Raw genomic sequence first — 10,888 nt, 5'->3', positions numbered from 1 at the left:
ACTTTAAAAAAAAAAAAAAAAGAGACATTTCCTAAGTCTTTGTGTTTCACAGAAGACAGCCATACAGGTTTAGAATGACGTGAGGGGGAATAAATAATGACAGTTCATTTTGGTAATGACTAGTAATCTCTCTCTAAGGCCAATGTAGACTGATTTTTGATCTTGCAAATACATGTAAATTGCCAAAAAAAACAGCCACCATCAAAAACGAACATTGTCTTTCCCCTTTAGATTATGCCCAAACCTCAAGCCATGGGTAAGTTCAATGCATCTTTCCCAAAGTGGCATCGTAATATTGAACGATTGCTCACATTTATTTTTAAGATAATGAATTAATTGTGTTGTGTCCAGTTACGGTGGCTATGGAGGACAGTCCAGCCAGAGTTACAGTCAACCCTCTGGCCAAAATTACAGCCAGCAGAGCTATGGAGGATACAACCAAAACTCAGAGAGCAGCTCTGCTTATAATCAGGGTGGATACAGTTCCAGCTATGGACAGTCCCAATCAGGTAATACTCATTAATACTTCTAATTATACCGCAAATGTTGCGAATAGGCCATCTTTTGCTATCATATCTAAATTCTTGTCTTTTTATAGGAGGATTTGGGTCTCGGCCCCCCTCTCAGGGCTATAATCAGTCCAGTCAGTCATACAACTCTGGAGGCTACAATAACAGCAGCCAGCCTCCTCCAGCTCAAAGTGGAAGCTACAACCAGCAGTCCTCTTATTCGGGCTATAAGCAGCATGAGTCTGCTCCTCCATCTGCCTCTAGGTGAGATTTCAGCTGTCAATCTGGATGTCAATGTGTCTAAATTCTAGTTTTGTTAAAGATAATGCTTGTGCTCAATGTTTTTTTTTTTTAGTGACCAGAATGTGAGGATGTTGATTAGAATGTGTTAAACCCATTTTGCGTTTCAGTAACTATGGCAACGGTCAGCAGCACCAACACCAGCAGGGTGGGGGTGGATATGGTGGCAGTGGAGGACAGAGCAGTGGATACGGGGGTAGTGGGGGACAACACCAGTCCTCTCAGCATGGAGGAGGGCCTTACAACCAATCTCCCAACTACAGCTCTCCTCCAGCTCAAAACTATGGGCAACAAAATCAGTACGGACAGGGAGGTGAGCTTGAGAGATTCGTTTGGCAAGTCGTCATATAAAAGTTTGATGGTAATAGGAAATAGAGCTGTCCAGTTTGTAGTCCAAAATTCCAGAATAGAATTTACATTTTTCTTATTTAGAAACTTGTTAACAAGCAACTTGCTCTTTTTTTTTTTAAAACCCTGTGGCTTAAAAAAAATTTTCAGTTTTTGTTGTAGAACAACTCTTAATTCTAAACACAGATTTTACACACACTACCAGGCTTTCAAGTTGTTCTGAACACAAATTCACATAGAAATGTGCACCTTGTTGCAAAATTTATAGTAAAATTTAGCTCAAAATATCATCCATGTTTGAAATCTTCTGACTGGTTTGAATCATGGATTGAAAAAAACACACAGAGTCTGTGCCCATCATACATTGTGTGATTTTCTGTGAAATCTGTCAACTCAAACATGCAGACTGTATATCGGGGCAAAAATCTGTGCCAAAGTCTATGTAATCTATGTAAAAACAGAGGAAATGAGCATGCACAGTTTGTTATCCAGTATTGGTCAATAAATATCGACCAATACAGATAAACTAGAAAAATCTCTAAGATCAGCTGATAACTCATATGGTGTCAACATGTCATACATTTCTACTAAGAAACGTTATTTAAAAATGCCAATACAGTGCAAGGCTTTAATGTTTAGGGCAGACCAGACATATGATGTATTTCATTGTCATTGTATTGTATTTCTATTCTAGATTACAACCAAGATGCCTCGCCAATGAGTGGTGGTGGTGGAGACGGCGGCTATGGTGGTCAGGATGGTGGATATAGTCAGGATGGTAGAGGTGGACGTGGTCGTGGAGGTGGCTTTGGATGTCGAGGAGCGGGTGGGTTTGACAGAGGTGGTCGTGGAGGACCCCGTGGCAGAGGAGGAATGGGGTAAGCAAATATTCATGTCACGCACTTTTCTCATCACCTTCACCACATAAAGTCCACCTGTATGCATCAGCGTTTCATTTAGGGAAAAAGTAACGGGTAAAAGGTTCAAATGGAGCCAAAGGTGTTACACCATATCAACTGTCTGGGCTGAAAGTAAATGGTGGCCTAGACCTTGATTAACTAGCGTTAAAATGTCTTGAATTCTGGTGTAAAGTTACGGTCTACTTAAAACATTGATATGGAGTTAAACTCTATACAGATAGATCATCCAATTATGAGCCAGAATGGTCTGGTGTTTGATTTATTGGTGATTCTCATATTCATATATTTACCTAAAATGATACATGATGTTAAGTTGGTGCCAGTGTGCTGAATATTTCCATGTCTTCACCCTTCACAAGATGGAACCAGCTAAAGGTTCACATAAAATTAAACAAAAACTAAACGCAAGTTGCAATAAATTACCAGGTCTTAAATAATACAATCTGTTCGTTGTTGACTTATCAGTGGAAAAAAAGGAATGCATTATGGGTTTGGACGTGACTTGTCCAGTGACAATAAGTTGATCATTTTACTACTTGTCTGTGGGAGTGCATCACATCACATATTTGCCTTCACACGTCTACATTGCACATTGTGACCAGGAGTTTACTAATGTTATAATTCATTATATTTTTAGGTTTTATTGACATTTTGTTTACATGTAGTGTTAGTATAGTACATTGCTTTCATTATGATTTCTCATTTTATCAGTAATGCTTTTATTATGTTTTAGTTTTCAAGTAAGTTATAAGTAGGGTTGCACTGACAATGGTGTTCGGGTTTGATGCTATGTTAATATGTTCTGATACAGTTAAAAAAGTTAACACGCAGAGTATTGTGAAGGACTGTATTGATTTTGCTTTCCTAGATTTTTATTTATTTATTTTTAGAATTTCACAAGTAGCATTGAGGTGCTTGACTTATTGGAGTGAATTGATTTGGAATGATGTTTTAATGAAAAAAAAAAAAAAACCTCTTCAAAACACTACCTGAAAGTGAGGACATGAGTGTTAGAGTGCTAAAACGCTTGCTTGTTTCTGCTTCTGCTGCATTTTTTTCCCTAGATACCAAAAAAAATTGTATTGGCACATCCAAAGTATCAAGAACATACAGTCTTTCACAAACACACCAAAATTGTATTAATGGGCAGGTTAAGGTTAAAATAATAATTTGAAGCAGCAGATGATAAATCCCATCTGGCTGTGATCCCACATTCTGGTCCACACCTTAAGGTGCTGTCATGTAAAAACACCTGTTCTCTAAATCTTCTCCATCCTCTCCTACAGGATTATTGTGTGTTGCAATGCTTTAATGAATCTTTAAATCTCCTCCTAGGCTGTTTTCTACAAGGTTCAGCGATTTAGGCTTTTCCTTTTGAAGAAGATAAAACAGAAACCCAGCGCTCTAGAAAACTGGGAACTGGGAAAGATTAGTCAAGAATAAATTAGGCATGTGTGACTATAAAAAAAAGGTTTTGCATTAGGGAATGTTTAAAGATCATTTCAAATCTTAAAGGGATCCTAAAACAGTTGGATTAATCCAAAAGTGGTCACATCAGTTATGTCTATTAATTGAAATGCAAAACTGAATGCAGTGTATGCAGTTTCTGTCCAAAGTAACAGAACATGGATACTGTTTGGTTGAAGGTCCTGGGCTAAAGATGTGCCTTCGATCTGATAAAATAAAATAACTGATTTGGTGAAAGAAAATTATTGAGTTCACAGAAGCACTGCAAATCTGCACGGTAAAAAGTATATGGTAATTTTTTTTTTTTTTTTAGAAAAATAGGCCAAATGGTTCGAAATAGGGGCCTGCATGACTTTGGGAAGGAAATATCAAAAGGGTTTCAAGAAGCCCTTATGGGTTGTAAGAAAAGGTGAACCTAGTGAGAGGGGACAGCAGGGAAAGGGGGCAATGGGGATCTTGTCGAAAATATGATGGAGATGGGTGGGGCCTTTCCAGCCTCAAGAGTGAATTGGGGCACTACCCTCATCAACCTTCAATTCGTCTTGCTTCTCTCCTTCTCCGTCAGAATGGACGATCGCGGAGGATTCAATAAGTTTGGTGGTAAGTGACAAACTCTTTAAACAAGGAACTCTCTTTTAACAAGGTTTAAAGAGAGCCTGGTCAAAGAGGGAGGAGTGGGCGTCTGGTCGTGTCACAGAGAAACTTGCCTTATATTTTGTAAAAGAATACACTGAAAAGAATGTGGTAACCACTTGGTGTGTGTGTGTGTGGTAAACAACTACACTTTAATACGTTTAGCAACAGCATGCTCATTATGGATGGTTAAGGAAGAAATACAAACTCATCTGAAAACCATCATAGTAAAAAATCTTAGACATATTTTACTTGAAAATGAGAATTCTGTAATTTACTTACCCTCATGTTGTTCCAAGTCTAAATGACTTTTTCTTCTGTGGAACGCAACAGAAGATATTAGAGAATTTTACAATACTCTCTTGTTAATGTCGCTACACACTTGAGAAAATATTCTCAATATAAGGAAAAATATAGAATCAATATTTAGTGATTTTCAGTGTTTAAAATTAGGTGTTTTTAGATGGTTTGCACTGTGAATCGTTGAAACAGGAATCTATTGAGCAGATTCTGAAATATGGTGAAAAATGGTTGATATGTGTTAGTTTTGGCAGTTACATCTTACAGTCCAAAAGCATGTGACTCCAAATGGATTGTTGTGGTTCATCTGTTTATGCACTCATAAAAAAGCGGCTTACAATGCAATTAAGGTATGCATTTTTGTTTGTCAATATGTGCTCCCTATGAATCGAACTAGGCACCATTCTTTAGATATGCAAAAAAATAAATAAAAGTCAGTTGTGTTGCAAAAAATACTTTTTCAATGCTTGCACCTACTGTGGCAGTATTGTTTTGTGATGACTGGACAGTAAAAGTGATGTGCACATAACTTTATCAGCTGTACTGCATGTAATGCCTCCAGAAGTCTGGGAGCCGTTCATCAAACGTAAATGAAAAATTCCTGTTTGCTGATTTTTATTTTGCGTGGCCAGTTTTTTTTTTTTTTAATCACTCAAACAATGGTATTGTTGGAATTTTCCTAGAAATGTTTTTTCAATTTTTTCAATTGAATTTTCTCTCTTTGTTGCAACCGACTTCTAGTGTGAGCACTTTTACTTTTTAAAAGGTGGATTCAGGTGGCCAACAACTGCTTCTGGAGGTTGTATAAATGCATTTGTGTCAGGTGGTTTTAGTGTTTTACTGGTCTGATGAAGGTCCTGATGGAATAATTCAACACACAAAAAAGTAAATGGTTTAAAACAACAGTAATGGAGACCTGGAGATGGAAGGAGTCAACATTACATAGCATACTCACAATATATATGAACAACATTTTCATAATTGTTTAAAAAGCTGGAAACCATCATGCTTGTGCACTGTAAAACCTGATAAGTTAAGAATACTCAAAACATTCGGGTTTGGAACGACATGAGGGTGAGTAAATGATGACAGAATTTTCATTTTTGGGTGAACTATCCCTTTAAGGCAACACACTCTGGGCGGTTTAACCGGAGTACAAGGAGACAGCAAGCTGTCACAGGGGATCATGCTGCACCTGCACCACTAGATGTAACTGGCCAGAGATGAGTTGGGTGAAGCTGCAACAGCAGATTATGCTTTACAGACACAGGCTGAAATGAATTTATATGTAGGCCTATATAGAAATACTCACACATCTAGATGTATACACTGTAAAACCTGTTAAGTTAAGAATACTCAAAACATTTGAGGAAACTTATTGCCTCAAAATATTTGAGTACACAAACTCAATTTTTTTAAGTTAGTAAAGCTTAAAAGTTTTATGACAAGTGGGGCGGGACTGAGAGCCATGGGAGCCAAGCCAAGCCTCGCTTCCATGGTCCCACCCCACTCATCACAATGATAATTATATACAACTTGCTTCCATTAACAGCACATTCATTCAGATCTTTATAGTTAAGTGCTAGCTAGCAACAACACACTTGCACACACTAATGTAGTTATCTAAAAGACTCACAATACTTGCATGTAAATAGTCAAACAACATGCAGTATTAATAGTCTTTAAGTTTTGCTGTCCATCCTCAACCTAACCACAGGCTCTACTCTTCACCACAACGGTAACACTACAAAACCAACATAACAGAAACCTATGTAAATCCTAACATAACACAACATTTAAGTACTAACTTATGTCTCTCTATGTTAATCTTGTGTAAAAACACACAAAATAACACTTAATTTCTACATTTATTTTCCTTGTTGTCTGATGCAAAGCATGCTGGGAACTAGAAAACGCAATCATTTTAAGTTCACCTTACTACAACAACATTTTAAATTTACTGAACTTATTTCAATTAAGTCCAATTAACTTTCATTATTATTTGAGTGAAGTTAACTAATTTTATTTAATTAAATTCACTGTTTGGTTTTACAGTGTGTTCTCTACAGTGTTTCTAACTGGTAACTACGTCAAATGGCATCTAAAGGTATAATAAGGTGTTGAAACTTATCTGGCTAGCTCAAATTTGTTCCAGTGAAAATTGTGTGGGTTTGTATGGAAGGAATATTTGCTGAAGATGGCGGTTTGTATGGTGAACCTAAAGGTGATTTCAAAGCCAGCTACACTTTGGGGTTAAGGAACATCTGTCTATTTCTAATAAAGTGAGTTATGGTCGTATTTTCTAATAATGAAAGTACACCATTTGGGTTTCAGTATTATTCTTGTTGATATCTTTGGATTAGACTGGTAAAATGTTTATAAGATGGTGGTTCATCGTTGATCGTCGTAATGAATCTCTTGAAAACATCAGTGGTGTTGGTAACACTTCTAATGGTTTGCCAAATTACTTGCAGTTATATAAAAGTTGTGAAAAATGGCTGCTTAACCTGGGAAAATCTAATTTCTAGATGTACTCCGAGCAAAAGCAATGACAACCCAGTGTCTGACCATTTGGAAATCTGCTTTTGTGGGATGGAGAATGAGAACCTTATCATATGGTCTATGAACGTATGGTAATTGATGTAATGTGTCCTAATATCACTTATTACGGTGATGTTCAGTGCTAATGGAGATACTCCTCATTAAAAAAGGTGAACGATACTGGTTGCAAAGTGGTATTCAGTGGTATTTTAAATTGGAATATTAAAAATTGTCCTTATTAGCTATGCATGTTTTAAATTTGATCAAATACCTACAATTAATAAAGATGACAAGAAACCAAACAACAAAAAAACAGTAGCTACTCTTTGCAAAGCAGACTGTAAAAGTATGGTTGCAGGGGTTTGAACTAGATGGTTATTGCATGGTTTGCTGCTTTCCAGAAAATGAGAGACAAAAAGTTAGTACATGGAGTTGTCTGATATGTATTTCGGATTGCCTACGAGTATAAATCGAGCTACAATTATCGGTATGGGAGGAAAGAGTCTCCCACTTGAGACCTTGGACTTATTCAAATGTTGGCCAGTTTTTGTCAGTTTTGAAAATAGTGTTGGTTGGTGCTTGTGGTATTCTTCTCTCAAATATCCTGCTACAGTTTTGCATCAGGTCCTGTTTTCTATATTTGGAGCATACATTATATATAATTGATGGTCCAGAAGTATATGACCCCAAAAATGAAAGTCAAAGGATTAAGAATGAGTAATGTGTGTGTGTGTGTGTGTAAATTGTGTATTTGTGTACATATGTAATATTAATGACTGTTCGTTTCACTTCAAAGGGTCCAGGGATCATGGAGCTGGTGGGCCCAATAGTAAGTCAAATACGGAAACTAACGTAATCGTTTATTACTTGCATTATTAGACCGTTTTTAAGCCTGATTATAAATTTCTGATTTTTTTTTTTTTTACAGTGCAGGAGCAGGATAACTCTGACAACAACACCATCTTTGTGCAAGGTCTCGGAGACGACTATACTGTTGAGTCAGTAGCAGATTTCTTCAAACAGATCGGCATCATCAAGGTGGAAAAGCAAGAGAAAACTCCCATTGTGCAGCAGCTATCTTAGCGTAGTACTGCTTGTCTTAATGTTGTTTTATTTTCTCACACAGGTCAATAAGAAAACAGGATTACCCATGATAAATCTGTACACAGACCGAGAGACAGGAAAGCTTAAAGGGGAGGCTACTGTTTCCTTTGATGACCCTCCTTCTGCAAAAGCAGCCATTGATTGGTTTGATGGTATGTTGAAGTAGATCACACTAATGCCTTTTCTCTAAAACAAGGTTGGAGTCTGTTAGTCTTATTGCATATTTTGATTTCCTGGATGTCTAAGTCACATACATCTTTCCTCCTCAGGTAAAGATTTTAGTGGAAATCCTATCAAGGTGTCCTTCGCTACTCGCAGAGTTGAATTTGGACGCGGCGGTGGTAGCATGAGAGGTGGTCGTGGTCGAGGTGGTAAGGTTTGATCTCTCTGTGGTATTTTAAGTTATCTCCTTTTCTTTTAGTCTGTTTTGTTTTCCTGACATGGTTTTCTTCTCCTTTTGCAGGGCCAGTGGGCCGTGGGGGATTTGGGGGTGGAAGAGGTGGTGGTGGTGGTTTCCCAGGCAACAATGGCAGCAGCGGCGGCGGCGGTGGTGGTAGCCAGCAAAGAGCAGACTGGAAATGTTCAAACCCGTAAGTGTTGTTTTGTAAATTAACAAATTGTGAAGTGTTTACAGTTACATAATACAAATTATATACAGTACACTCATGTAAAGCATTATATACTATAGCAAATCTCAACTGGCAGCTTTAACAATGTGTATTGTGAGTTTAGCGCTATGTAAATAAATGTGACTTCACATTCATATTTTCTGAGCTTTTATCTTGTGTGTGGGCAGAACTTGTGGTAATTTGAACTTCTCATGGCGAAATGAGTGCAATCAGTGCAAAGCTCCCAAACCGGAAGGAAGTGGAGGAGGAATGCCACCGATGGGAGGTAAAGAGAAACATTTCTGCAAAAAAGAACAAGATGCTGCAGTCGTAGGTGACTTAGGCCATGTTCACACAGCAGCAGAATACGGTTGTCAGTCCTGTATTTGAGTCCTTAATACGGTTACGTTCACACACAGTTTGGTTATTTACTGGTGTGACAACTGCATTCTGTAACCAAACTCACACCTGTAAATTTTTAGGACTCAACCGCATTCTCGGAACACACGCGCTGTGTGAACGGAACAGGACTGGACAACTAGTTGTCTGTCACGTCATACAGTGCGAGAGAGAGCCGCTCTGCCGCACAAACGCATGTTTACCGTGTGTTACGTGTTTTCGGTAACTTACAGTGACGGAGAAATGAGCTGCGTGTCTATCACATGAAATTTTTAGATCCCGTCAGTTTTCCACCAGAGCCGGGTCCCGTCAAGAAAATGCGGTTGTCAATCCCAAAAACTGACAGTGTGAACGTAGCCTTAGTGAACTCAGAGAGTGGATTGCTGTTTTAATGTCCCTGTTTTTGTAGGTGGTTTTGGTGGAGACAGAGGCGGTTTTGATCGAGGTGGTTTTCGTGGCCGTGGTGGCGATCGAGGGGGCTTCAGAGGGGGATTTGGACCCGGCAAGATGGACTCGAGGTGAAATTACTGATGATTCACATTCTCACACATCTTAAAATGTTATTTAGTAGAAAACTGATTTTCAGTATACTGTACAATGTTCACCAGTGAAAATGTATTTCAGTGCCTATGTTATGTGTTTTTCAGAGGTGAACACAGACATGACCGCAGAGACCGGCCTTACTAAGGGGAAATTCTCTTTTGTCCAAATAAGACTTTATTTCAGTGTGGGACCAGTATTTACTCCCCTTCAACATGTATTACCTTGTTGCTCATGTTTTGTGTTGTATGTTGTTAAAATAATTGTTTTTGTTTTAGTTCTGGTAATTTTTTTTTTTAATTCTCTCTATATTCTGATATTCTTAATCATGAAATTTGTGTTTTTCCTTTCTGAATTTGTTGGTGTTTAGGTCAGTTGTAATATTTGTGCAATTTTTTAAATGTACTTTCTTTGACATTTTTTGAAAACTGGTTTAAAATTAAAAATGTTTGAAAAGTAGCTAACTTGTGATGTGGCATTACTTTATTTCAATATCTTTTCATCCACATTTCCAAGCCTTTTGCATTGATCTCATTGTTTTGCAATAGTGGTAAACTGTTTGTCTAGTGAATGATATGCCAAAATAACTGCTTAAAGATTAATGGCACAAAGTTTTCATGATAGTAATTTATCTATGGTTTAAAATAATAGGAAGAGGTTGCAGCATGTCAAGACACAAAAAAGATGGTGAGCTTGAGGTGCATCCCAGTTACTCAACAGTGCACACTTGTGTATAGAGGACCAGATAGATCAAAAGCAAATCATGGCTATGAAATAATAACTCCCCTGAATAAAGTTACTACTAGCAGTCCTAGAACATTGATGCTGATGCAGGCACCAAACCACTGTCCTTTGAAAGGTCAATGAAGGTGAGACCACAACAAAACAGTTGAGGAAGTTTGAACTGGGACATCCAACTTGCATCCCTGGAGTCTTTTATGTTGTTTTGAACATTGACATGGAAAAAAAAAACAGGAGCCAACAAAAGCACAGGGGCCCGTTCGTCGTAAGTCGCTTATTGTATCCGAGATGAAATGTCACATCCAAGATGATATCAACGCGTTAATCAGGATCTGGCTAATTCGGTTCTTCGAGCGCAGCTGTTGTTGATGATTAGTCTGGCTGGATTGTGTTATCTGAGATAATTGCGCGTTCATGGGTTGGTTTAAAAGGGGCTATGTATCGATACTCGAAACCACGATCAGCAATGCAGCGATTG

General features: G+C 38.0%; 1 protein-coding gene across 1 annotated transcript in view; it reads left to right on the top strand.

Moving 5' to 3' along the window:
• Positions 1-9,948, top strand: part of LOC107689689 (RNA-binding protein FUS-like) — a 10,606-nt gene extending 658 nt beyond the window's left edge. Inside the window, exons 2-15 of the mRNA XM_016487809.1 lie at positions 149-256; positions 352-509; positions 599-773; positions 920-1,122; positions 1,852-2,035; positions 4,110-4,144; positions 7,815-7,847; positions 7,947-8,056; positions 8,145-8,274; positions 8,392-8,493; positions 8,586-8,712; positions 8,919-9,016; positions 9,539-9,647; positions 9,777-9,948. Of these exons, the coding sequence (XP_016343295.1) occupies positions 149-256; positions 352-509; positions 599-773; positions 920-1,122; positions 1,852-2,035; positions 4,110-4,144; positions 7,815-7,847; positions 7,947-8,056; positions 8,145-8,274; positions 8,392-8,493; positions 8,586-8,712; positions 8,919-9,016; positions 9,539-9,647; positions 9,777-9,816 (1,612 nt within the window). The 3' untranslated portion in view covers positions 9,817-9,948. The remainder of the gene's footprint in view (positions 1-148; positions 257-351; positions 510-598; positions 774-919; positions 1,123-1,851; positions 2,036-4,109; positions 4,145-7,814; positions 7,848-7,946; positions 8,057-8,144; positions 8,275-8,391; positions 8,494-8,585; positions 8,713-8,918; positions 9,017-9,538; positions 9,648-9,776) is intronic.
• Positions 9,949-10,888: the final 940 nt, after the last annotated feature.

This window comes from Sinocyclocheilus anshuiensis, unplaced genomic scaffold (genome assembly GCF_001515605.1).
Source record: "Sinocyclocheilus anshuiensis isolate Anshui unplaced genomic scaffold, SAMN03320099.WGS_v1.1 scaffold813, whole genome shotgun sequence".
NCBI classification, from domain to species: Eukaryota; Metazoa; Chordata; class Actinopteri; order Cypriniformes; family Cyprinidae; genus Sinocyclocheilus; species Sinocyclocheilus anshuiensis.
The sequence above is the reverse complement of the archived record's forward strand: the minus strand, read 5'-3'. Positions and strand labels throughout refer to the sequence as shown.